The sequence below is a fragment of the Myripristis murdjan genome, chromosome 12, assembly GCF_902150065.1.
Source record: "Myripristis murdjan chromosome 12, fMyrMur1.1, whole genome shotgun sequence".
NCBI classification, from domain to species: domain Eukaryota; kingdom Metazoa; phylum Chordata; class Actinopteri; order Holocentriformes; family Holocentridae; genus Myripristis; species Myripristis murdjan.
Window position 1 is genome coordinate 20,548,707 of NC_043991.1, and position 27,971 is coordinate 20,576,677.

At 42.4% G+C, this 27,971-nt stretch overlaps 3 protein-coding genes across 6 annotated transcripts in view; 1 reads left to right on the plus strand and 2 right to left on the minus strand.

The window, feature by feature from the left end:
• LOC115368779 (nipped-B-like protein) overlaps nt 1-3,377 on the minus strand; it is a 41,197-nt gene extending 37,820 nt beyond the window's left edge. For all 4 annotated transcript variants that reach the window (XM_030065110.1, XM_030065107.1, XM_030065109.1 and 1 more), the window contains exons 1-2: nt 3,052-3,377; nt 1,545-1,693 (exon numbers count right to left, since the gene is read on the minus strand). In XM_030065110.1, coding sequence (XP_029920970.1) covers nt 1,545-1,608 — 64 coding nt within the window. In that variant the 5' untranslated portion in view covers nt 1,609-1,693; nt 3,052-3,377. The remainder of the gene's footprint in view (nt 1-1,544; nt 1,694-3,051) is intronic.
• Nucleotides 3,378-10,399: 7,022 nt separating this feature from the next.
• On the plus strand, nt 10,400-13,619 carry mlana (melan-A). The gene is made up of 5 exons (XM_030064936.1): nt 10,400-10,635; nt 11,354-11,446; nt 11,595-11,691; nt 12,491-12,598; nt 13,091-13,619. Exons 2-5 carry the CDS (start codon nt 11,358-11,360, stop codon nt 13,157-13,159), a joined length of 363 nt encoding a protein of 120 aa, XP_029920796.1. The 5' UTR covers nt 10,400-10,635; nt 11,354-11,357; the 3' UTR covers nt 13,160-13,619.
• Nucleotides 13,491-27,950, minus strand: brd10 (bromodomain containing 10). The gene is made up of 10 exons (XM_030064935.1): nt 27,463-27,950; nt 26,158-26,906; nt 22,890-23,090; nt 21,114-22,747; nt 20,898-20,959; nt 20,607-20,696; nt 20,314-20,429; nt 19,880-20,082; nt 17,007-19,097; nt 13,491-16,330 (listed from the first exon to the last, which is right to left on the minus strand). Exons 2-10 carry the CDS (start codon nt 26,880-26,882, stop codon nt 14,247-14,249), a joined length of 7,206 nt encoding a protein of 2,401 aa, XP_029920795.1. The 5' UTR covers nt 26,883-26,906; nt 27,463-27,950; the 3' UTR covers nt 13,491-14,246.
• Between the last annotated feature and the right edge of the window lie 21 nt (nt 27,951-27,971).

The window sequence follows — 27,971 nt, forward strand, 5'->3', positions numbered from 1 at the left end:
CCTCCACCAAATTTTACAGTCGGCACAATGCAGTCAGGCAGGGAACATTCTCCTGGCATTCACCAAACCCAGCCCAAATTCAGTGAGCTCTTCAGAAGGACCCATTCTTTCACAAATGTTTGTAAAGGCAGACTGCATGGCTAGCTGCTTGATTTTATACACCTGTGGCAATGGGACTGAATAAAACACCTGAACTGATTGAGTAAGAGGTGTGGCCTAATACTTTTGTCCATATTATGTATATCCCAAATGTATCAATATATCTGAGATGAGCCAATGTCTGCCAGTAACACTGACCAGAAGATATATTGGTCAGGTTCTAATCAACAGTTTATTGACAAAGTCTTCTTGAATGTACTTTGCTTTTGACTAGTGAACTCCTCATAACTTTAGTGTGTACAATATTCCTGATGTAAATAAACCATTTTACAGCCTCACAATGAATGTAAAACTTTTGTTTTGCTGCCACATGTTGTCTGATCATGGATCCAAACCTCAGACAATACATGTCAGGATGATGTAAGGTCCTCCACACAATAAATCACAAAGCAAATAAAGACTACTAGGAAAACAGTACATTATAACTATCATTATAAAAATGTATTGGAGTTTTAAATTTGTAACTCATGCATTTGAGTGACTGGTAGCTGCTGTGCCCCCCCAGAGACATGAAATGCTTGAACACTAACCTTAATCGACTACTGCTCTTCCTTGAATTTTACCTCTTCTGCCCAGGCTGAACCCTATCCTTACTCAAAACTGTGTGTTTTTTTTTTGCCAAAAACCTTTTCTGCTCATGACCTCAACCAAACTAAGCACTGCTCTCCACTTTGCCAGGCACCAGACACCTGAAGGGCTGCAATCACATACCACGCTATTACTGGAAATGATCAACTCAGTAAACAAGAAAAATAAGGTAGTTACACCTATGTGGATCTATTTTGGCATCTATAATCATCTGCAACTAAAACAAATGAATAACAGTTACAACAGTAAGGTATGTAAAACTCTGCTACATTTGCAACTAAAACAGATTCATGCTAATGACATATTATTGTTGGTTATGTGCTCACCAAAACTGCAGTGTTTACAAAGTTCACATTTAGCCTACGCCTGAGAAAAGAAGCTCTTTTTGAAACAAGAGACATAGTGAAGTGACTAATGCTGACCAAATGGACCTTGAGCTGCACACGGCACATGACAACAAAGTCTTAACTCTGAAGTTTTACAATAAAACCATCTGAAATATGTAGCAGTTGTAACTGATGTATAACAATAAATTTTCAAACATTTAGGCTTGCAAGTCTTGCCTCAGGTCCTTAAACTGACCACTTAAATCAGCCACTGTGCTCCTTCCTTATGTGCATGTACATTTTCCTGGTTTGGGCTCTTGAAGCCTTCAACTTCACATCACAGTGAGCAGCATCAAACTTGGTTATATTTACATAGCCTGTTGATAACCAGACTAACACTCGTTCACCCTGGTACTTCTGTCTATTTTTATGTTTACACATAGACTATGTTAGAAATCATGATCTACTTACAGTCTGTCAGGCTAGCAATTCCAGCAAGAGTAGTAATGGGAACATGAGGCATATCCCCATTCATGCTGAAGATGGGGCCAGGGGGTCGTGTCAATGCACAGGTTGCTCAATGTCACTGATCCCTTTCTAGTCCTCACATCTCCCAAATGCTGCAAGCCAAAAAAAAGATATTGATCAGTAAAGAAACAACAAATGAGGACAAGATATTCACTAATACAGAGGCTATACAATGATTAAATACATGATAGCAGCAGTAATAAATAAAAATCTTTAAGATGGAGTAAAGAATGAACATTTTTTTTGTTTAGATCCACAGTGTAGTTCTGGGATACCAACTGATAAGGGAGCATTACACCTGATTTGCTGCTAATTTTACTGTGACGTAGACACTTTACACCGGCCTGCTAGTAAGGCTGCCATCCCCTTTGCCTGATCACTTCTGGATTTTACGAGTTACTGCTTTAGAGAAGCTTCCAGTTTGATGTCAAAGTCTGCAGGTACGGCAATGCCTGCCAGCCAGTCAGCCAGCCAGTTGTGTCGCCCTGGTTATTTCCCCCGTAAATAACGCAGAGTCAGTGCGTCTTCATGTGTGCCTGGGATTATTTCACCCTGCCCAAGTCGTGCATGCAAGTCAGCTTTTACCAAACGTGTTTTAAATGCAGTTTCGTTAAAAGCAGCGAGCATTTTGTCGTGCGTTGCAGCTATATGGCTAAACATCTACCAGCTACAATAAAAAGTTAGCTACAGTGATTAAGACTTGGGTGGGGATGGGTTTAGTATGCATTAACAGTGTTGTTACAAATATTAAAATCCACTGCACACGGACAAGTCGGAAAACAACCTTGTTGTGTTTTTTCTTTTGTTGCAATTCAAGTAAGGATGCCGGAGCTGGTGACTCTCTAGTCGGATAATAACAGTGTCATTAGCCCATCCAGTGCCCCACAACATAATGTGACCTGGTTATTCGCGTTAATTAATATGTGATTACCGGTTGGTACGCGATTGCCAAGAAGATGTGCGGTGAGATGTAATCCCGCATCTGTGAAAGTGACCAGATTAACTAGTGTTAGCTGACTAGCCACCGCTGGACACCGCAGCTAAGCTAGCTAACTGGCTAGGCAAACCTCAAAGTTGTTTAGCTATGCATCGCAGCCAGTTTGCTGCTGGGTCGCCCACACTGAGCAGCTCCTTTTGTCGCTGTCTGTGAGCCAGCCGGTCCAGGTTTCCCCCCCACCTCGTATATCCTTACTTTGAACGGCCTACATCGGCGAATTCACTTCTCTACCACAAAGTGGACCTCGGACTTGCCTAAGGAAGCCTAACCCCGACCCGACGCCGGGGAAGCAGCTAGGTTACAATGCAAGAACCAGCAGAATGTCCCTCCGGCCGATGCCTTAATGTTACCCTGCCTGCATTTGACAAAACCCAAAAGGCGAAAGACTCCAGGAGGTTAAATAGTTGCTTCATTAGGAGGCTGTCGGCTCCAGCCTGTGCGGTCCCTATTTACCTCAGGATATGATGAGAGAGAGAAGTGGGTCTGAGAGGTGCCGGAGACGAGCCTCTATAGCTCCCTCTCCGTCCTACACTTCACACAGCTCCTCCGAGTAATAACATAACAACAAGGATCCGGCTCGGGGAGGCTGGGGGTTTTCCTCCTTCTCACGGCGAACATAGGTGCTGCAAGGGGGGAAACATCCCCGCAAAAAAAGCCGGCCTTTGAACCGATTTGTGTCCCCCGGCAGAGGAGGGCTGTGCGAGTGGATTCCACTTGGTTTCGGGGGAGAGGAAATAGAAAAAAACAATCAAACGTGGAAAAAACAGAGAGGCTTCTGACGCGGTGAGAAAAAAGGGATTCACACAGACTACTCCCCCTTGCTCTCTCTCTCTCTCTCTCTCTCTCTCTCTCTCTCTCTCTCTCTCTCTCTCACACACAGAACAAAATGCCGACCGGAAGAACTAACTCCCTCCACCGGTGCGGCGCCAAACCGGCCACCGTCAATGACGACCCGGTTCACTTCCCAGCCGGGTCCCACGGTGCCCCGGGCCTTCCGGGGGCTGCTCAGAAGATTCAAAGGGCTTCCCAGAAAAACCAGATGTGGTCCAATGTAGTATTTCTTCTTCTGATTATTTATTATGGTGAGCGAAATTATAGGAATAATTCATTGGTATGTACGTATGTAGGCTATGTATTATTATTATTATGATTATGTTGGTGTGTGTGTGTGTGTGTGTGTGTGTGTGGGGGGGGGGGGGGGGGGGGGGGGGGTTACGAAACATCTGGCAATCTTTGAGGTTCTGTGTCTGCTGTCAGATGTCACCAGAGGAAAAAATGCATAATAGTAATAATAATAAAATGAATAATACTGATGCGCCTACATCAGCTAATTGCGTCCCACTCAGACATTTTTACAATGAAAAACTTTCTCCAAAGCTGCATTGCCACATCAATCTGTCTTCTCAGCTCCTGTCTCTAATCTTCTCTCTGCCTCACACACACTTTGCAGAACAAAAAAATATCTCTAGAGTTAAATATGGTATTCATATATATTTTATAAAACATTCACAGGGACATGGGATCTAACTATTCCGTGTGCTATTTTAGGATGAAACACTAAAAACAGGCACAGAGAGCTAAATAAAGACCATCAGTTTCATAAATAGGTGTTGGTCTCCCTCTTGTGGAATAAAATGAAATTGGAAAAAAGTAGGTATGGAATAAATCAGATATTGCTTTTCCTTGCACAGGAGTGGATTTATGTCCATTACCTTTTTTCCAGTACATCAGGAAAATCAAACCTCACAAAAACCAAGACAACAAGAGGATTGTTATGAGAGCCTGCACACCTGCTCTTGCAGCCCAACTCTACGTACATAAGTTATTAATATAAATGAATATCTTGTGATTCTGATCCGGACTTAAGCAGGTCAAAATGTGAGAGTGAGAGCTTGTAATATAATGTTTTAAAGCTCACTATGGACATAGTGGGTCAGTTTTGGCCATGAACCCAACATGAGTGTAAAGCAGAAAACATGTTTTGTAGTTTTGCAGAATTGTACGGAAGCCCTAAAGGGCCATACATAAATATATTTTATTTCCTCCGTTTTCTCGTGATAACGAGATAATTCCTCCGTTTTCTCGTGATAACGAGATAATTTTCCTCCGTTTTCTCGTGATAACGAGATAATTCCTCCGTTTTCTCGTGATAACGAGATAATTTTCCTCCGTTTTCCCGTGATAACGAGATAAATTTCCTCCGTTTTCTCGTGATAACGAGATAATTTTCCTCCGTTTTCCCGTGATAACGAGATAAATTTCCTCCGTTTTCTCGTGATAACGAGATAATTTTCCTCCGTTTTCCCGTGATAACGAGATAATTTTCCTCCGTTTTCTCGTGATAACGAGATATTTTCCCTCCGTTTTGAATGAATGAATGAAACGTGATAGGCCTGAGATTTCCATCATACGTGACATGTCATGCTGACTGACTCCTTGGACACATAAAGCAGGGGTCACCAATCATGAGCCATGGAGGGCCGAGAGGCTGCAGGTTTTCATTCCAACCAAGACCTCCACCAGGTGATTTCACTGATTAGTTCCTCCTTTCTGATACAAGGTGAGGTGATCAGTGAAATCACCTGGTGGAGGTCTTGGTTGGAATGAAAACCTGCAGCCTCTCGGCCCTGCATGGCACATGATTGGTGACCCCTGACATAAAGCATAAAGCTATTTCAGCCTGTGTCAGGCCTTGATTGAACAGATAAGTGATGCGGTGATCGATATTCTCCTGCTCCTCTGACATTGCTACACTGACTGATGTCTGCAATGCTTTAATAAACTAGACAATCGCTTTGTTTTCTCGATTTAATTATCTCGTTATCACGAGAAAACGGAGGAAAATTATCTCGTTATCACGAGAAAACGGAGGAAATTTATCTCGTTATCACGAGAAAACGGAGGAAATAAAATATATTTATGTATGGCCCTTTAGGGCTTCCGTAGAATTGGTCTGAGAGGGGTTTTTTTTAGGTTATGTTGTCACAGATTACAGTCTGTAAATGTGAAAACATAAGGTCTTTGTGCCTCAAATTATTGTCTGTAAACACAAAAACATAAAGCAAAGTTTGCTCTGTGGACTGAAGGTTATTTTTATCATCTGAGACCCTGTAATGACCCTCCAAGATGTTGCAGAAAATGTATTATTATACCACAACAGAATACTAACGCAGCATAAAGAGTGTAATGTTACCTGTTCATAACCTGCAAGTGATACTGATAAGGGGGCAAAGAAGGCTTTTTTAATTCACAACCAAAAGTAAAAGGTTATCTGCGGGTCAGTGAAAGCCCTTCATCATGACAGCAGCCTGCAGACATTCATTTGTCCCTGACGAGCACTGCCCAGATGTGGTTTGATGCTGATTGCTGCAAACGAATGAAATCTTGCTTCAGTTCTGCATCTGCAAGGAAGAAAACGATTCTAAAGGTTTTCTCCTGATATCATCTTTTCTCCCGATACCAAGATCTTTTCTCATCGTTGGAAAAGGACTACAAATTTGAAGGTTGTTTCTGGTTTCTAACTTCCTTTTTGCAAGTGAGGGAAAAATGAAACCAGATACTCTCTCTAACACTGCCAATCATGCCTTCACAAAATCCTCATTCCCCACAACTTTATCAGTGCTATTGCTCCAATAGTCATTCAGTCATTAATTAGGCCACTGACTCAACCACAGGACTGAGGTGATTAGAATAGCCACATCAAATCAGATCAGCATTTGTTAATGGTAATTTGACTGGTAGCCTAAACCTCAATATGTCTGTCATAGAGTGTTCATTCCAACTAAAATCTACACCACCTGATTTTACTGATTTGCAGACTTGCAAGTGGACAGGCGAACTGTTCAGTGAAACTCGCTGATGTAATCTTTGGTTGAGGCATGGAACGCGCTTGCCTTTTCTGGATTTAGATCAGTGTCTTGTTGGATATTAAACTAAATTTGGAAAGTACAGGAAAAAGGTAACTTTTTGTTCATTGTGTCCACAGTGACTTCACAACTCTCTGGCAGTCATCTTAAAATGCACCAAAAGAGATGACCCTGTCACTGTTTTGACAGTAGTAGTTCAACAGATTTTTTACATAAACACAGCCTCAGTCCTTTCTATGTGGAGTTTGCATGGGGTCTTGATGTTGGAATAGGTTCTCTCCCACATTCCAAAGACATGAAAATTAAAGAATCTAAATTACCCACACATCTAACTATGAGTACTTACTTTTGCTTCAATAAAATATTTGTACTTCATTCCAATTTTTATGTGAGTATGAATATGTGAAATACTTTACTCAGGTGGAAGTACTGTTTACTTGTTAAATGTTACTGAAATCAGAGTAAGACTACTTGTCTGGACAAGAAGTCAAGTGAATGTAAAGCAGTAGGTGACTCATCTGCCTCCAGTGAATCGATTCCACCAGTAGGTGGTGACAGATAACTATCACTGTTCTGCAAACGGTCATGCACTGTTCTTAGACTATGACTAAGGTCAGTTACATACCTAACTACAGACAAGAAGTTTTCATTCAGATCTCTTTGCCAGACAATACAACACACCTCGACACCCTCTGGATGTGGGTGAAGTGAGGACAGATCTGAAAACAGTTTCATGTGTTTTCCCGCATTCACATTCTAACAATGCTAAGCAGCTCACAGAAGGCAAAGCCACACAGATTTCCAGACAGCTGGCATCATTCCCTGTTGGGATGGTGGGTTACACCTTACAACACCTTATACTCTAGGCAATACCTTAAACATAAAAAACTATACATGCTGTCAAGATAATCAATGAAGTAGTTCAAGTTGCTTTTAAGTAATCATCTGTAATGATAACTGGTCTTAGTACTGTAGTATTGAGATCTTAAGTGTGATATGCAATATCACAATACAAGAAATGAAGGATTTTTAGATGATTAATCTCAAATCAATGATTAATAATTGATTTGTGTATCATCTATAAACAGGCTATTATGAAGTTGCAAGTGATGCTTACAATATTTGGTTAATAAATACTGTGCAGTGCATCTATAAATATTAGTTGGATGGCCATTTTAAAGTTAAAGATATTTTTAATTAAGCTGTTGAAGCGCTCAACTTCTAGTGGTCTGTGTTGGCTTGAACCCTGGAATCACCATTTGTGGCTACATTTGTTAACTAATTATTATGAGCTGCAGTTACAACTTTATAATAGACATCCAAATAATGTTTACAGACAGTTTATAAACCAAATATTATCCATTCACAATCTGTGTCACATCTGTGTAATGATTCTAGATGTTTTACAAATGATTTCTTAGGTTTACCAATCATCTGGTAATCAATAACAAAATATATAAAATGTCATAATGTGTGCAACAATAAGCTGATAATAAAAAGTTTACTATGTACTAAGTAAACATTAGTAATTATAATTTCATTGTTAACTGTACTGTTAACTGTACAGTTAACAGTATTAACTAAAGTTCAATTGACTATCAATTTGCCATTTATGAATGATAGCTATTATGGGATTACCAGTGTTACCAGTATGGCGCTTGGGGAATACTTCTGAAAGGTATGTGGGAAATACTTTTGAGAGGTATGTGTTTTATAGCAGTTTTATAGCAGCCCATATTTACTTCTGATGCTGTAGTGTTATGTACTGGATGGTTGACAAATCTCAAGGTTTTGTAACTGTTAATTAATTCTATATAAAAAACGATGGTAATATAATAATTTATAATTTGCCATATACCCCAACTTTGCTACAGTTACATGTTAAGGTAGAGATAGTTTGGGGCTCAGTTTCTTATGGCTAATTTGTTAAAATTTCACTGAACATGTAAAACAAAATACATCTGATATCTAAAACATCAAGAGCCTGATGACCTGAGCATCAGCTGAGACCCCAGATAGCAAAGTTCATCTCATGACCTGGGGGTGTAGGGGACGTGTAGGGGACGTGTAGGGTCCTGCCAGAGGATCACATCCAGCGGTCAGGCTCAGAGGGGGTTAACAAATCAGAGATGTGAGCAGGAGCCTGACTGTGCAAATGTTTGAAAGCAAGTCGTATAATCTTAAAATAAATTCTAAAATTCACAGGCAACCAGTGAAAGGCAGCAAGTATTGGTGTGATATATCTAATCTCCTGGCATGTTAGTAGTCTAGCAGCCACATTGGGAGTGGGAGGTATTTCTTCTGCTGAGTCCTGAGTAAAAGGAGAAATCAAGGCATGAATGACCTTCCCTAGAAAATGAAAGAAATCAACTAACACTGGAGATGAGCCTCAGGTGGAAAAAAACATGCTCGTACCACTTTTGTTAAGTCAGAATCAAAAGACAAGTCTAAGCTAGTAAGATTACACCAAGATTGTGAGTTTTAGATTCAAAATCAGCAAGAAGACTGCCCAAATGTGAGATTAGTTAAAGTGCATGTGCTAGAACATGTAAGAGAGGTTATCAGGACCTGTGACTTGGATTGATTCAGCTTAAGGACAGTCTTAAATGACCAGCACATAAAATCAGACAGACACAACATGATAAAAGCCATGTCTGAAGAAAAAGGCTTTATCAAAACATAGGTGTGTGTCATCAGCATAGCAGTGCAAATCAATGTACTATTAATTAAATGCTTGAGAGGCAGCAATACAAAGGAACCTAGGATAGACCCCTGGGGGACTCCACAAGAGAGATGTACGTTAGCTGTGATACCACCTGTCAATACATACCAATATTTTAACTCTGAATGCTGTTGCACATTTAAGGTTTTTTTGTCCACATAATTAACTTTATTTAAAGCACATTTATAGAACACATGCATAGAACACACTTAGTTTGACTCATAACTTGTGCTGTATGCCTTTTATAGCCTGTACAACTTTTGTTATTGTTGGTGTTTGCCCATTTTTTCTCAGGAGTTGCCTGTAAATCTGGAGACCTAGAAGTGTGCTGTGGGGCAAATCCACCACATGAGCTTGTTATAATGACACTGGTGCAGAGACTGACAGCTTAAAGAGTTTCATACAATACAAACACACAAGGCACAAGGAGACCTCTTGTTATAAAGTGTAGAGGGACAGTAAAACACAAAGTTCACCCACTCTTTCATGCAGATACATGAACACATCATGAGCCTCAAAAAAGTAATCTAGTCTATTTATTCATAGTTAGAAACATGTCAACATTTAGGTCTGAATTAACACCCAAAAATTACCTTGAATTGTATGGCACTTGATAACAATAATAATAATAATAATGTTTACAGTGACATTTAGGTAGACCTATTTTATGTTTTTATTGCTTTATTATTATTATTATTATTGTTATCATTATTATTTTTATTATTATTGTCAATAGTAGTAGTAGTATTTTAATCTTCAGTGTTACCTCTTTAATAGGGGACTTGCAGTGTGCTATGGTGCTCAGTTGTAACTTTTCTGTAAACTGTAACCTTTACTTCCTGTGATGTGTTTTTCTCTCTATAATAGTATCACTTAAATATTCCTATATTTTTAAAGGAATAGTACACAGACTAGCTGAAAGTTTATAGTGACATACAGTATTTTTCTCCTACTTTTGCCACATGATGTCACAAGGCCTATAACCTGTTGTTTCCTACGGAGACTTGCTGTTACATTTGTATAGCCTAGTAGCTTTGTAATTATTCCTGCACAGGTTAAGTTGTTTGTTTGTTTGTTTTAAATCTTGTTTGTGATCAATTTAATGTAGAAATGCAGCTTGGGCCGCGGCTGTGGATTACAGAGTTCAGCCCCCCTCCACTTTGATATGAACAGCCATGCAGCAGCTGACTGCCGTAGTTTCACCAGTGGATAATAACGTTGTGCTCCCGGCCGCGGGGCTTCACGCTAATTACGCCGCTTCAATGGATTTAACCATGAGCCTCTAACCCGTGACGGTCATGAGAGTTGCCTTCCCTTCATTTCTCTCCTGCAGACTGAAGCACAGCATATTTGGCCGGTGAAAAAACAAGAGATATCTCACCACCAGGACTTTCAAGAAGACGGCCCGGCCAGAGGAACTGTTCACCGCAATCTAATTATCTAATTTGGGTAAGATGTTTTTTTTTTTTCCTCTGACAAATAAATCCCTGACATAGGCCTACAGCTGGATGTTTTGCATTGTGCTAAAGTGTTTCCACAGTATTAGGGATATTATCGTAATAATGTTATTGTTATGGTGATGAGATGTTACGAACTTACTGTGGTAAGTTTTCTTTTAAAAACAAAGCCAGATGCTCCATGCAGTCCCAGGTGTGCAGCATCATCTGTTAAATACTTTGAATACTGTTATGTTGCAGCTGGAAAGACTGCATAACCTATTTTGACAGACTGAGCAAGCATCAGTCAATATTAGGTGAGAGAGAGAGAGAGAGAGAGAGAGAGAGAGAGCAGTGTGGCATTGCTATGGAGAGGCAAGAGTTGTCAGGCACTGGCGGATGGACCATGATCATTCATCTACAATACCAACAAATTGGAGATCAGTGTGCACAACATAGAAACTGCTACATTTTACGGATCAGATTTTATTTCTATTGAATGTGTGGGGTTTGAGTTTAAGATTGGAATTAGTGTTAGGCTAAATTGAGGGTTAGGGTCCAATAACGAGTTTTTGTGTCCTGATGAGAATATAGTAAGGCTAAGTATTAAAGTGTAGGCCTATACATAAAAAAACAAAAAAACAAAACCTAACCCTTTTAACACTTTATGTCAATGCATTGTACCTACAGAATTTATCAGGGATTTTTCTGTAATTTGGTCTGACTTTCAGGTGGATGCTGTGTAATCGGACTAGCGGGATGCCTCGTGGGGACTTCAACATTTATTTCGCCAGCAGGCGCGGTGGTTACGTCAGAGCTGAAGAGTATGCGAATTTATGTATATATTTAATTTAATGGTATTTATTTTATTTAATTAATAAGCGTAATGTGATTATGTATGTGAAATTTCTTTTTTCATTGTACATCTGTTGATCAGTGTGTGTTGTTTTCTTGGAATGCTGTTTGACACAGGGCAGTGGGCATAGCTCTGCTGGTGATCATCCTGGCAGCTCTCCTCATTCTGGGCTGTTGGTTCTTCAAAAGGAGGAGTGGCTACAAAATAATCAGGGTAGGACCATCTTCTTTACATAGATCCTGTAATCAAACATGACCAAGTTTTATTCAGAAGGGACAACTGCAGATACAAGGAGATGGGGCATTTTCTGGGTTTCTCTCAAGCACCATGGCAAGAAGACCACCTCTAGCTCCATTATCTTGAAATTTGAGAAACCATACTGCTAGATCCAGTGTAGTTTTTGGATAAAATGACACAGCAGGACCACCGTAAAAATCAGCTGGAACAAAGCGAAGATAGCTGACAGTTTAATTTTGTGTAGAAATTAAATGTCATATGAATAAAGAATGGTTAATCATCCAGTGGGCCCACACTATGAGCAGAGGGGATGCTTCGCCTGCATTCATATCAGCTGAAATGCTTTTCACCTCGTTTATAGCTACAGACAGCCGATGAAAGGGGAACATGTAATTCAGCTGTAAGCTACAAAACGCTCCTTAGCTTTGAATTTTTCATCCTTGTGCGAGAACACTGAGTGCGTTTTGATGGGTCTCTGCAGGATTTCACACATGGTATGAAGTGATTTCCACACTTACACTGGAGTGTATTTATGACTGAATATGACAACACTGTATCCAGCTGATTTCATCCTTCTTTGAAGATTTCTGTCATTTTTTGTATTTTTTTTCATTCTGCTCCCCTTTCTTTTCCCTCTGATATAAATAATAATAATAAAAAAGTACAATAATACAATAGTAATGTAATCAGTCAAATTATATCTCACTTGTTTTCCCACTCACTTTACCATATCTCCCTCTAACCCACATCTCTCTCCTTCTCTTGGTGTACACAGAGCCCCAGGCCAGGATCACCAGGCTACACAGGAGGCCAGTACAGTGAGGCAGGACCCTCTGCAGACAACAAGATGGCCCTCAGTGACTTTGGCAGCCTCCGACCTGTGGTGAGGGACAGGCCCTTATTTTGACTAACATGCCCTTCCAGTTGCATCCTCTTCACTTCCTCTGACAGATTTTTTTCCCCAGTTCAGCAAGAGTGGATAATATAAACCTATTATATGTACATTCTGTTAGATCTCTAAATTCTTTTTCACATTACAATGCCTCACCAACAAGCAACAAACATGTGTTTCAAGCTCAATGAGACGCAAAGCCCACTACAGAGTGTGCTTGTTCAATACAAAGCCTGGGGGTACTGACCACAGTGTAGAGCACGTGAGGCTGCCAGAAAGATTATTATGTCACCAGACTAGAGGTGGGGATTAAGAACCCATTCCCAAGTGAAGTGTGGAAGTGTGTGTGTGTGTGTGTGTGTGTGTAGTGGGTGGGGGTGGAGGGGGTGTTGAAAGAGCATGAGTTTACAGTTTGAATCTATACTTCTACAAGTTCATCTTTCAATTATTTAATGGCTACCTCCATTTGTCTCACTGATGCAGGTTCCTAATGCCCCCCCTGCCTATGAGAAGATATCTTCAGGACCGCTGCCTCCTCCTTATTCCCCCTGAAGCTCTTGGGCCTCTGAAGAAAAGCAAATCATATCACATATCAAACTCTGACCTTCACATGTTGCTTGTCGACATCTAATTTCATTATCAACTTTTGGTAATATAATTGTAACAATATATTGTTTGACAAGATGCCTTCTGTGACAAATCATAAAAACATATCAGTATCTTAATGAATGTATATCAGTCATGTTCAGCGTTACGTAAAACAATTTTATCACTCGTTTTGAAACCTCTGTAAGAATGTCTCCAGTGTATACTGGTTATTTCAATAAAAACAATCAGATCGCCAAAGCAACCAGCTTTGAAGAAAGCAGAGCAAGCACACATGTTGAGGACAGTTGCATTGTTTATTTCCATGCAGTAATGTCCACATTTGTCCAATGAAAATGTCCAAATGTAACTACCAAATATTTTTGAAAAATCTATATGGTAAAAATAAATAAATGTGACTTCAAAACGTTTTATATGGGTTCAAACATGTAGTACAAATTCATCTATTAGTTTATATCTCTAAAATGTAAAATGTAGTTTTCAAACAGTTACTAGTTGAAAAAAGGACAATGTTAAAGAATCTGAACACAGACAGTTGTATTGTTAAAACTGACAGATAAAGTAGAGCAAGTTGTACCAATCAATAGAATTCCAATAAATATTTTTTGAAACAGTATGTAATGGCATTGAAAAGTATTACAAAACTTTATGCTGAAATCTATTTTATCAGCCCTCCCATTCCACTTGCATCTCGTATTACTGGCCATGACATTAAAACGAAGAAAAAACAAAACAAAACATCAAGAGCAACATTCATCTCAGGGCAACCCCAAGTGTTTTCACATCAGAAAACCATCACAGTATACATTTCCAGTCTGCCGTTTGATTGAGCATATAGTCTACCTACAATTTAGCATAACCATAGGGTTTAACCTACCATAGTTTTCACAAATTTCAGTCAAACTACAGTTGAAAAGCAGTCTTTGACTAACCCCAAGATCACTACAAGCAATGGTTATGAGCCCTGACAAAACTAAGCAGCTGAAATATCAGTGGTAACTGACCAAGTCCTCACATTAGCTGGCTCATGGTCTCAGTTCATTGGTTCATGTTTGTCTGCCTGTGAAGATTGTCCAGAGACATTATTTGTGTGGGGGGTTGGCAGCACTCCAGTGGGACCACTGGGGGAGACTGCCAGTGCAGCCACTGGTTTTGGGCAGGCTGTCAGGCCTGCTGGGTTGACCGGGCTTTGAACTGTGTTCAAAACAGCACCGTCTGGACTAATGAGTAGCTTGGATGCTACATTGGTGTGCATACCTGAGGCAGAGGTCTGCAGAGAGGGCTTTCCCAGTGATTGACTGGCCAGAGTGACAGGTGAATGGATGGTCTCATTTGTTTTCAGTGCTCTGATTGGTTGAGCTGCAGTCATTACTACAGTGCTGCTGGATGGAAGTGTAGTTGCCACAGGCGATGCTAGAAATCTGTTGACAGCACCTCCAATTGGTGGAACTGTGGCAATAGGCAGCGCCTGCATCCTAGACACTGTGCTTACAATTGGTGGGACGGCCACTGTTGGCAAGACTTGTGTCCGTGTGCCAGTAAGCACTGGTTGCATGACTGCTGCCATCTGCTGTTTGACTGCTGCGCTGCTAAGTCCTGTGTGCAATGATGTCTGCGGTGCAGCAATGGAAGGTGCTGGGATCCTAAGTGCTGTCTGCTGGGGTTGAATGCCTGGACAGAGGGTGGGCACTGATACAACTTGCTGGGCAGGAGGAGTGGAATGCAAACCTGGAATGCCTGCTAACACAGCTGAGGGTAGGGTTATGGCAGAGGGGAGAGGAGCTAGAGGTGGCATGACAGGGCTGGGCAGGGCAACAGCTGACGTGCTGGGTAAGACAGGTATGGCTGAAGGAGGTGTAGAGTGTCTGGGCAAGGATGGGGCTAAGGCAGGAGTAGGGGCTGATGTACCACTTGAACACTGGGCTTGGGTAGGTGTTCCAACAGGCAACCTTACTGTTGCAAGTGCTGAACCAAGGGTGGATGCACTGGTTGTCACTGGGGTGGGAACTGGAGCTGGTGTGCTACTTAACCTAGGAGAGGCTGCAATGAGGGTGGGCATACCTGAAACAGGTGATGTAAGGTTACCTGGTTGGGCAGCTCGTACCCTTGGCAGAGCTGACACTACATTAGCTGGACTAGGTAACGGTGAGCCAAGTCCAGGTGTTCCTGCCAGTTGGACTGGCATGACGTTAGGAGTAGTTGCGAGCACAGGTGAACCAACAGCAGGTGTACATGCAACTACAGGAGAATTTATGGCAGGTACACCAGGCAGCCTGGCTGGGGGTGATCGGGGTAACGCTGGTGCTCGTGGGACTACAATCGCCGGGCCAGCCCCTTGGTGTGGAAGTGCTGCAGCTGTAGTGGTGGTAGCACTGGTACTAGGCACTTGTGGTGCAGGGCTGGAGATGATGAGGACATGGCTGCCTGGGCCCAGACCCTGGGGCGGGACCACAAAGCGCGTGTTGTTGAGGAGGATCTGTGTGCCAGCAGCAAGGGGTGTGGTGGTATTAATGACTATCCTCTGCTGGACTGTGCCAGTACAAGAGGAAGTTGTAGTTGAGAGAGGGTTTGTGGTACCAGCAACACTAGCAGGTTTTACCAAGGAGGCAGGTGTTCGAGTATTGGTGGCAGTGAGGTGGGAGGACGATATGACCGGGGCGGGTTCAGTGCCAGTGCTGCTTTGGAAATTTGGGGACTGATGGACCTGCGTGGGTGTGGTTGTTTGGGCTGGGCTACTCTGTGCAGTGGTAGTGATTTGAGCAGAAGGGTTACTGGAAAGTATCCCTCTAGTCAGACCAACATCTTTCCTGGTGTTGCATCCTCCAGGCAAAGGGACAGCAGTTGACGTGGATGTGGGGGAACCTGCCTGAGAGATCATGGAGAAGGAAGAGATACTCTGGAGCTGAGAGCTGGTGGTCAGCAGAGAAGAAGAGGAAAGATGGGCAGGACTACTGGTGACCATATTAGCACTCTTGACGAACATTACTCCAGTGGATGTGGCTGCTGGAGGTCCTGTCTCAGAGATAGACACGGGTATGCTTTTAGTGGCAGAATGTGATAGGGCCCCAACCGTCTGTCCAAGACTCACTGTCCGCCCTGACAGCTGGATTTGAACACCTGCACACACAGAGGAAAGAAATATTGATTTGTGTGTCACTCCTCAATAACAGTCAGCATAGCAAGAAAAATAATGCCAAAGTAAAACTACAATATGCAACTTTTTGTATTAGCACAGGAGTTTTCGGTCACACCCTTGTCCCCATCAGATTGTCAGGTTCTTGCACCAACTCATCTTGATAAGACATACATCTTAATTAGATGTACACTGAGAAAATAGATCAAACCCGAGGCTGATGGAACAACATATGTAAATCCGCCTCAGACTTTTAAAAAAGATTATATCAAATGCAAGCATTGGACAGTAAAATAAATAAATAAATGAACAAAATAACACAAGATGCCGATATTTTCTTGTGTATGTTTACTAGGCATGTCTGCTGCATGGTTTGCCTTGCTGTTCTTACATTTACACATGTACACATAGGATCACACGCAAACATAAGACCAGTGATATATTATTTTAATTTATTCTTATTTAGATGTTAAAAAGCTGCATATTGTATTTTTAAAACATCTATTGGCAGATTTATTATTCAACACAAAAAGTCTGATTAATATTAAATCACCAATTGCATCAAAAAAAAAAAAAGAGTTTATATACACAAATCAGCACCAGACACAGGTTAAGCAGTGAGAAATGCAGCTAAAGATGAAATCAAATGAACCGACTCACCTGAGGGCAGGGTGATATTTTTGACACTGGACAATGCCTCTGAACCGATGCTACCAACAGGCTGACACAGGCTCAAGCCTATCTTAAAGGCCTCATTTGATAAAGATGTAGTCAGTGTTTGCCCGCTTGCTCCTGTTGCTAGCGCCTGCTTTGGAATGCTTCCAGTGGATGTTGCGGTGGATGATGCTGCTGAGGGCTGGCTGATGAACATCACCCTTGAACCAGGAACTGATGCTGCGGAAGAGGATGTGAGTTTTGGTGTGGCTGTATTTGAGGAGGAGGTGGAGGAGGAGGAGGTGGAGGAGGAGAAGGAAGAAGTGACCACAATGAATTTAGTAATTTGGGACCTCTCGTCTCTTCTGGCCCGTTTCACACCAGGCTTGTTGACCAACTGTGCCTGTGTGGGAACTTGTGTGGGAATACCAGAACCGCTCAGTGACGGGACAATCACAGTGCTTTTTACCAGTGAAGCTTGCAAATGAGAACTAGCAGTTGTAGTTTGTTGTGCTTGCCCAATGTCTGTTGCTACCATGGACCCAGCTGAGGTACTGTGGCTTTGACTAAGTGTAGCAGTAGTGCCTACAGTCTGGGCTCCTAACCCTGCAAAGGAAATGCTGCCTGTGACCGCAGTGAGCATGGGAGGTGTGACAGCAGATGGGGACTTTAATACTGAAGGGGCCTTCTTCTGAGGCTGGGCTGCTGAGATATTTGTTGCTGCTGGGATTCTGCTGGTGGAGGTATGAGAGGGGGCAGTAGAAGAAAGTGCAGGGGTCTTTGACACTAGGAAAGCTTTGAACTGAGGCGAAATGGTGATGACTGGACTGGCGGGCAAAGAACCAAGCGTATTCTGGTCAGAGGACGTCTGGACTTTGACTATGCCCGTGTTGCCCCCTCTAGTTGTGACGAGAATGGACTGAGAGTCACGGATGCACACAGTTTTCAGCTCCTGCTTAGGGTCTTTAGACTTTACATGATCAGTAGAGACTGCACTGGTAGGAATTGTAATGGGTAAGTGGTTTGGCATGACACTACTCTGTGAAGTGTTAGCTTTGGGACTGCCAACTTGTGCCCCTTTGAAGCCTGCTGTGTTTAGGGGTCCCTGTTGCAGATGAGGGGAAACAGAGGGAGACGGGGTCCTCACTGTCCTGGCATCATTTAGGGGAGCCACCTGTTGAACAGGGATTCTGTTATCTGGAATGGTAAACCCAGGCACATTGGTGGACATACATAAGGGGCCGGACACTTTAGAAACAGGGGCCTGGATGCCCTTAGGCTGTTGATTTTGGGAAGACATCTTTTCTTCGGTTTTCTGAACGAGTAAGTTAGAAGGCAGAATCACCACTTGCTGCATTATCTTGTCCCCAGTCTTCTGGCCCACAACGGGCTGAACAGAAATCTGGACTGAGCTGCTGCTGTCCTTTCTTAGAAGGTGGCCCAGCCCCTCAGGTACCTTATACACCACTTGCACAGGACTTTTTGGTGCTGTCTGGATTGGTTTAGCTTGTGGTGGTTTAGAGGGAGCTGTCACTGAGGCTATTACTGGTTGCTGAAGTACCTGTGTCTGTTGTGGTCCATGTGTCTGCATTTGTTGGAAGTTTTGCTGGGAATTAGCTGGAGGACTTTGTGCTTTTGAAGGTTTTGTGGTAGCCACTGCAGAGCTAGGAAGGGAGACTGTCCGCCCTTTGCTTTGCTTAGCAGGGTTGCTGACCCCCACATAGTCAGCAGGCCGCTTCATTAAGGTCACTTTGTTTCCCACACTCTTAGCCAGCAGGGTGGGGATGGGCGTGTAGCCCTTAGGTAGTCCGATGGTGGGGTGGAGGATGATGGGTTTGGATCCCAGTGAGGCTTGGGCTGGCGCTGCTGCTGCCCATGCTGATTTTGAATCCCTGGATTGGTTTGTTTGGTGTAGTTCAGGTCTAGAGTCCAGTCCAGAGTCAGGCGTAGAAGTAACACTGTCGCCTCCTGTCTGGCTTCTCGACAGCAGACTGAGGTCTTCGTCTGTGCTGCTCAGGTTATGTTTTAGGTGGTCGGGGGTGACATAGGATCCCGTGCTGCCTCCAACAGACTCGGCCACAAACTGCCTGGTGCTTGCTGTGAAAATATTAAACAACATGACTTAGAGATACACTGATCAATCAGCTGATAACCATTCTAAATACTGTATGTCATCTCACCATTTCTCAGTATAGGATTTGTTATTTATGCTCATGTACCAATTGACAGTAACTGAATATGGTCTTTTTATTTTTTTAATAGAGAAACCACATTTCGATTTTTGCCTTCCTGCTTTTGTTTTCAAAGAGATTTTGCCCCTTTCTGAACAGAGCACTTTTAGAGTGTTAAACTACTGTATTTACTTGCCATTTACCACTGTTAAACAAAGAGAGCTCAGATTCCTGACATATGTTTCATGGTCTAAATGATAACAAACAGTTTAATGTACAGAACAGAAAGCTTCGCCCTTGCTACATCAATGAGAAACCATTTCCATGTGATTCCAGTGGTGAGGCTTGAGCGAAGCACAAAATAACATCTAATAACATGTGATAATTGTTAATTGTCACAAGCTATGATTGGTGGATACACCAGCTATGATATGCAACCATAAAATCAATGTTACACACAGGGCTGTACTGAGATTTTACTGTCCATGCTTGCTGTGCTGTTTTCAGATGCAGTTTTGACTAAAATGCATGATTTCACTTGGCACTTGGACATTGGCTAACTACAGTAAAACTGGTAACTTATTTGGCCCCCAAAACATCATCAGTGTGTTCATAAATAGGTTTTATGATGGCAATGTTTAAACAACTGACTGAAAAAGTGACTGAATGCATTTAAGTGACCATGAGTGACTAACTGTATTAGTTTACCTCCAGTCCAAAGGCCTCTAGGGACAGTGTACTCTGGGTCTTCCTCTTCAGCCCTTCTATAGTGATCCAGAAGTGAACAAGCCTCCTTCCCTACAACTCTCTCTTCGTCATCATCTGATGATGACGACACACATTCCTCACGTACAAAGTTATTGTAGTCTGGATGCTTCTTGAAGTCATCACATTCCTTCTTCAACCGGAGTCTAATGCAGTGGGATGGAGAAAATAGGAAAAAAAATCAAATCAAAGAATACATTTTTGTCTAGTCAAATAATAATACTTAAAGTGTTGAAAAATCAAAGTAGCAGTACAATCGCAACAGCAAAATAAGTTTGCTTTGTGTGAAATTCCTGCACTGAAGATTTGGTCTCTTGGACCAAAAAATGACAAGGCAATTAATATAATTACATAATACTGGCTCGATCCAGCGGTACCTGTTCCTTTGGTAGGCCTTGACAAGTTTTGGCTCCCAAGGTGAGAGCTCGTTCAGTAGTCTGATTAGCGTGATATGGAGATCCTTCACTGCTTCTCTCCTGAAATACCACCGGCCCTGCCATTTCAATAATAAAAAATAATTTCTCAGTCAAATAACTGATATTAAAATGTCAGGAAAAAAAACCCACAGTACATTGTTTTCTCTGCCACAACACACCGATTTCCATTCCAACTCTATATGAAGTAAATCAGACTGAAAACACCCATTGACAGAACTGTAAATGCCACTAACCGATCTCTTTTTGGTGCTCTCCAGGTCATCAAGCTCATCCTCTGTCTTACTGATCAGCTCCCGCAACTCCTCAAGACTGGTGCATACCAACTAAGGGGGAAAAAAAACACAAAACAGAGGAAATAAAAAAGAAATGAGAGAAAAAGGATTAAAGTAGAGCAGAAAACACTTTACAAAATGCATGATTGTGCTTTGTAAGAATACCATTTAAAAAAAAACAAAAAACATGGCATCGTATAAAGATCCTTCTGAGGAAATAAGAGATTACACTGCATTTGAAGTGTAGCTCACTTTAAATGATGGCTCAACTGGGGGTTCATCTTTTACTTTCTTTGAAGATTCAAGCTTTTTTCCTGTCAAGAAGACGGCACAAGTCAATATTTTGTATATTCATTTATATTCATCAATGAGATACACATTGAACTGACACATGGTGACAATAATATTGTTAATAAAAATTTCAGTAGAATTGGAGAGGGGAGGATAGGACTGAAAACGTTTTCTCACCTGTCTTGTGTTTTTTCCTCTTGTCTTTTCTCTTGATTGTTGCAGCAAGCCTCCCCACGCTGGACTTGGCAGCCTGGGCCTGGCATGGCCTCGTCCTGTCCACACGCCGCAGCTGCCGGTGCTCCCCTTTTGCCCCCAGCAGCTGTTCCCTCTCTCGCTTTTTCTTCCTCCTTTTTTTTTTAGTCCGGATTTTCTCATTCACCCTCTCTTCACTTGAGTTTTGAGTGCTCTCAGATGACAACTGTGTTGCCAACCCTGATGTACCACAGCAGCAGTCATGCTGCTCAGATTTAACATTACCAGTGTTGTTTCCAGAACATTCTAAACAGGAAGACCCTTGGTGTCCCTGGCTGGGACTTCCTCCCTCCATTTTGACCTCTGCCACTCTGGCTGGTGAGGCCTGGCTGTTGGAGCGAGCAGGTGACCTGCCTGTGTAGCTGTGCTCTCCTACACTCAGACAGGGTTCCTCTGCCTTGATTGTGCGCCCTGAGTCCAATGAGAATCTCGGCTCCTGCTTTAAAGTGAGTCTCTTAGATTGGTGCTCCATATTTGCTGTCTCTTCCTTCAAATCAATTTTTCCACCACTTCCTCCAATGGAGCTTTCAAGGTGTGAGAGAGAGGAGGAGTTAGTGTGTATTTTCAAGTTGGATTTACAGTCTTCACTGGAGTCACCTTCATCAGAGGACCCTGAATTAGAGTCCTCCTCGTCCTGCAGTGACCACGAGTTGAACACCTCATTCTCTCCTTGCCTATCCCCATTTTCCCTTTTGAAAACCCCATGTCTCTCTGCTCTCTCCTTCTCCCAGTCTTCAGACTCCCCTGTTTCCATGGAGACCCCATAACACCCACTGTTGCTTTTCTCCCTCTCATCCTTCATCCGATCTGACTCCTCACCCTCTGTCCCTGGCTCGATTTCAATCCTCTTCACCCAGACAGGTGGGAAGGGGAAGGCAGGGGGCGTGCTGGGACTCTGGCAGTAGATCCTCAGGTCTGCCCCACAGAAATGTGGGAAGTGTATGTAGGCATTCTCCATGCTGTCATAGCCCAAAATAGACTCCCTACATTCATGTATGGGCTGGGCCAGCACAGCATCCTGCACATCCTTCTGTGTCTCATACACATTGTCACACAGCCCCTTCAGAAGCCATACACGCTGGTAGAAGGGCAGCAAGTGGAAGGGTGTCTCCTCCAGGGGACTCACCTCCCCTAGGATGCTGAAGAACTGATAGCAGAGCCCAAACTGCTCGGCGCGGCCTGGCTGATCACGGGAGACACCGACAGCCCGATACCAGCCCAAGACCCGCTGTCTGAGCTCCAACTCCCAGCGGCAATAGGGCAGGGCAGGCCGCCGGTTCAGAGTGGCCCTCCTCTGGGGCGGGGAGAGTAGAGAGGACATGATTTTGGACAAGAAGACGCTGCTGCGGGGCATCAGCAGACAGCGTTCCAGCTCAAAAAAGACAATCTCAGGGAGATTAAGGGCAGTCTGAGCCAAGCAGAGAAAGTGCCCGATGGCGGGGAGTTCCCACAGGGTGTCCACAGGGTGGGGGGTGGCCTGTGACAGCAAATTTTGCTCCCACTCTTCAACCTCCTTGGCTGACATCTCCTCTGCCTCTTTCTTCTCCAGCTCACGTTGCCTGGAGAGTCAAAGAACAGATTCTGATGGTTGTCATATTTGCATTTACAACAAGGGGTTTAACAAATTTCCTCTATTTCAACATGCAGAAGAGGAGTCTATGGTGCTAGCAACAACTTATAATCCTCTCATTTCATATTTACCTTTTCTCCTCCTTCGCTCTCTGCTGCTCTTCTAGCCGGAGAGTCTGGACCATGATGGACTCATGCCCGCCGACAGTGATGGTAGCCAGGCTACGTGGTGCCAACCTCCTTCTGGTGGAGGTACCACCTGAACCCCGCTCCTCCTCTGCACCAAAGCGTCCTTTAGAGGTCACTGCCAACGTTGTCTTCTCTCGCAGGGCCCTGGTTAGACAGATGGCAAACAAAGAATCATCAGTATCAGCTTCTTTACAAAAGCTTCTTTACAGAAGCTACTGAGCTGGCGCATACATAAATAAATAAATACATTTTTAAAAATTGTGTGTATCTATCATATCTATTAAGTACACCTGCACAATCCAATACAAATGTTCTGGATAAAGTTTACTTTTATGATGCCTATAATCACGGTGGGAATTATACCACAGCCACGACGGCCATGGGCGTCGATGCCCCTCGCTCTGGCCGTAGTGCCCTGAAAATAATTGTACCCCTCACGGCCAATTTGGCCAGTGTGCCCCAAGTAGTCAATCTCTCAAGGTTATCATGGATGCAAGAAAATCCTGAGGGGAAAAAAGCAAATCCCGACCCAAAATGAATTGAATTTCTGCTCATGTTGGTGGCTTTGAAGCAAAGCAATGTTTTGCATGTTTTTTTTTTTTGCTTTAATTTCTATAATAAAGAGAATGAAATGCCTCAGCAGAGTCAGCACCACTGACAGTACCTGCGGAGGCAGATTCAGCACCACGGACAGTACCTGGAAGATTTTCCACGGAGATGTGCAGCCTGTAACTTTGTTCTTGTTATTAATGTGTTAATGTTATTAGTTATTAATTAGCCTATTAATCTTTATTAATTTGTTTAGTCTTTATGAGTAGCCTAGGCCACTGATTTAATTAATTTGTCAGCCTTAATGCTACTGCTTACTTTTGTTACTTTTGCTGTTTAGCCACATTAATCGGAGACGTTACGGTAAATTGGAGTGACACACCCCCAGCTGAAATAAAACATCTGCCGGTGAGTTTATGAAAAGACAGATCTTTGTTCTGGCGCCGACACTGGAAAGCAGTAGCCTGTATTTAAATATAACTGTTAATATAAGTTGGTTGTAGATAAAGATCAGCTGTGCTGCTGAGTTGTTGCCACGGATTAAAGATGACTGAGAAGTCGGCAGGAGTATAACTATCAGTCCATGAAAAAATTATTTTTTCCAGTGGATATTCTAGTTACAACGTGACTGAGCTAGCAAAGCAGTTTGGTGTTGCTATGTGTGATATTTATTCAGTTTGGGAAATCACGATGTCTAGAAAACATGATAAGCCCAAGTTGGCTGGCTGACAAGGACTAGTTAACGTCAGATCTCATGTATTTCCACTGAAAAGGAGAGAATACTAGCAAAAAACTTTTATATTTTGAGAGCGAAATGCCCACAGTATGATTCAGTATAGTTGTATAATCACACTGTATTTCGTGTGATGTTTTTTTTTGTTTACTTCTATGAAGTCATGATGTTTATTCATATCATAGGTTACAAGTCCACACATTTTACTCAATGGCCTTGGTGCCCTGGCATGTGGCCTTAATGCCCTAAAAAAAAGTTGCAACACCAAAGGCCAAATGGCCTTGCCCCTAAAATTGTGTAATTCCCACGCTGCCTGTAATGTTCCGGTGCTGCTGTACAGGACTGCATTTTATTGAGAGGTGTTTCTATCATTCTACTGTTCACCTGTACAGGAAGACAAAAAAATATGAACACTTCTCAGTATAATATAGTTCAGTACAAGACCTCTGCAAACTACAACCTCAATAATGAACGTAGAATTTAATTTACACATTCAGTGTCAACAAAAATGAACATTATAAACTTTCTTAAAAGGTAGAATTTATGGTAGAGCTGTTGCACTGAACTGCATTAGACTGTACAGGTGGAGCTGATAAAATGGCCACATATGTGAATTCAATCATCCAGCGCAACAGCAGTACAAATAACATTAACAAATGTGATTATTTGAAGACTTTCACAGAACTGAGTAAAGCATTAATAAATAATCTTTTTTTTTTTATTCAGCTGTCTATCTCATAATGTGCTGCTGACCACATTTAAATACTCCCATGACAGTATGTTATTATTATTTGTATTATTACTATTGCACTCCACTTCAATGTAGGTCTAGGTAATATAATCAATATTTGATCAATATTGTGATTTGAGAGCATACATTGTCTGGGACTTTGCATATCACAATATTCAGTACAGTTTTAAGTTGTTTTTTCCTAATTTTAACCCTCCTGTTATGTTCAAATTTACGAACATTTTTTATGTTTGGGGTCAATTTGACCCCAGCAGTTTAAACCTCCACAAAATTATTATAACTAAAAGTGTTACCAAAGTTTATGTGTCAGGTACTTTATGTTTCTTTGTTGACGACCTAAATATCCCTTTAAATAAAACATAACCCCCCACCCCCTCCCACCCCCACTTATACATCCAGTACCCCTATTACGCCACTATGGAAAAATATGCAAATCACCATAAAATCTCACTGATTGACCTAAAATTGGAAAGAAATATTATTATTTGGTGTTTTAATGACTTTATATTATTTCTGAGTACAGATTTTTGTTATTTATAACCGATGCGTTACAAAGTGTGTACACTACATTGAAAACATATCATTATGTGAATTTCATGTTTACCCGTTTGTACCCATTACATTAGGAACACTCATTAAATAGGAAGCAAAGAAAAAAATGGTGTTAATCATTTATTTAGAGATGTTAAACATTGACATTGGTCAAATTGACCCCAAACATAATCAGAGGGTTAAAAGCTGCACATCAGTAAAGGGAAAGGTTTATGAATGTTCTAGTCTGTTCTGGCTGTTGTACTATTTGCCTCCATCTACTTGATCATTATATCCACATTAATAATGACTGTTTATAAGAAATCTCATTTTGTGTAAACGTGAGAGCACAAATAGTCATCCCTACAACACTGTCACAAAACCAGTAAAGGTATTTAATCAAAGCTAATGTGATATTTGATTTTGTCCATACTGCCGAGCCCTACCTCTGTGCTCTACAGAGAAACTAGCATTGAATTATTTCTATTCCGTTTTAACAGCTATCTTTTACAAATGAGTCTGAAGCTTCCTCTACTGGTCCATTTGTTGCTACCTTATAAAGCACAGGACATGTGAAACAAACTTTGAGCCCTACTTTCAGTGGCACACCTGTCCATTGTTCTGTGGTGTAATTAGGCGTTATTTACCTGGACAGCAATGTAAGCTTCTGTTCCAGCATGATTTCCAGTTTCTGGGCCTGTTTGGAGATCCAGTGGTCCACCCCATGGTAGCGATAGCAGTTCTCCAACATCAGTCTGAAGTCTGCAACAAACTCTGTGATGGTCTCATACTCCTGATTGACAAACTTCTCCTCCATCCTCCGCAGGCACATAGACTGCCTGAGCTGAGCCTGGCCCCACCCTCGGACCCCTCCAATACCATGCTGGGCCTCCAGGTGGCCGATGGGATGGAGAAACGGACTGGTGATCCCTTTGTATTTGTCCAAGAGGAAGCCAGTGAATATCCTATAAGCTTGCTGGACCTCATAGTTCATATCGTCCTCAAAGCTAGTGTTGTTGGTGGAGATGCAGACCTCAGGCAGCGAGAGGTCACTGTTGGAAAACTCTGACATGCCATCATTGCTCAGTGCAAGGTGGTCACCGACTGCAATTACATCTCCACTGCTGCCATCACAATGTGACGCTGCCATAGTCTCGACCTCACAGATGCCATTGCTGAGCCCCTCTTCAGGTATGACCAGGTCTGTGCAATCAGTGCTGCTGGTGTGCCATTTGGAGTCTGAGCATGACATGATGGAGAGACTGGGCTGCTGGGGCCCTGAGGCTGGCTCGTCCACAGTCAGGTCCTGGTTGTGGAACAGCTTGTGACTACAAGCTGCTGTGGTTTGGTTTGTCATATCCCCCTGATCCATGGTACTGAAACCAGGTGCAGGCACCTGAGGTGGGTAACAGGTGTCACCTACTGTGAACTTTCATCTTACAATCAGTACTCTTGCGCACAGTTTGAGGGAACGGGGAAACTACTAACAAGATACAGTTACAGTCCTTACTGAGCACCTAGATGTTTATACTCTGAAGGATCTTATTTAGTAGGATGAGGTGACTTAACATTACAGCAAGGTAGAGGGATTAGATGGCAAAGTTTCTTGCTAAAGTAGTTTCTAACGCTAAGACAACTGTACATGATGAAGCCTGGTGATACAGCTCTAACATGGAGACAGTTTTGCCCAATTCAAGGTCTACCTTCCTTTGCATACCTGTTTTACAGTAACTTTTCTTTCCCCATGAATCCTTAGCTAGCTTCAAGTTGGCTAACGTTAGCGAGCTTGCTAACAGCAGTTAAAGAGCACTTAAGTCTACAAAGTTTCTCCTTTTTGTTCATGCAGCGATCAGGGATGAACTCATTTATCACGTCTCTTCTGCTGATCACGTGTAAAAACAAAGCCATAACAAAGTGACCGGAGGGAGAGCTAGGTTGGTTAAACTACATACCTCGGCGTTTTCAGTGCGGCTCCACACACGCACCACACAAGATAGCTCTTAGCAATCTTAGACACCACGGCAGCTTGCTAGCTGGGTTAGCCTGCTATTGTTTCCAAACTGCGGCCTGTAATTGCCGCGTTCGCTGTCCATTGGTGAATATTTTAAAGTAATTATATGCCTACATTTGGCGGAGAAAAGTTATGCAGGGATCTCATCTTCGCCCGTGCACACAGCGATGCCAGTGAAGGCAAGTTGGCTAAAGAAACGTTTGCCAAAATCGCTGATTGTCCGACAACAGATTTCAGCTCATCATCACTAGCCGTCTTGCTAACCCGCTAGTCTTAGCTTCTTGGCAGCTACTTTACAACACAAAAACATGGCTATTTTTTTTTTTACTTTTGAGACAAAACTACACAGTGCAGCACGTTTTGTCCTGTCATAAGTAGGTTTACAAAAAAGACAGCAGCCGACTGACTACTCTAGCCTGCTAGTACACTGGGAACGTTATCCACTTCCAC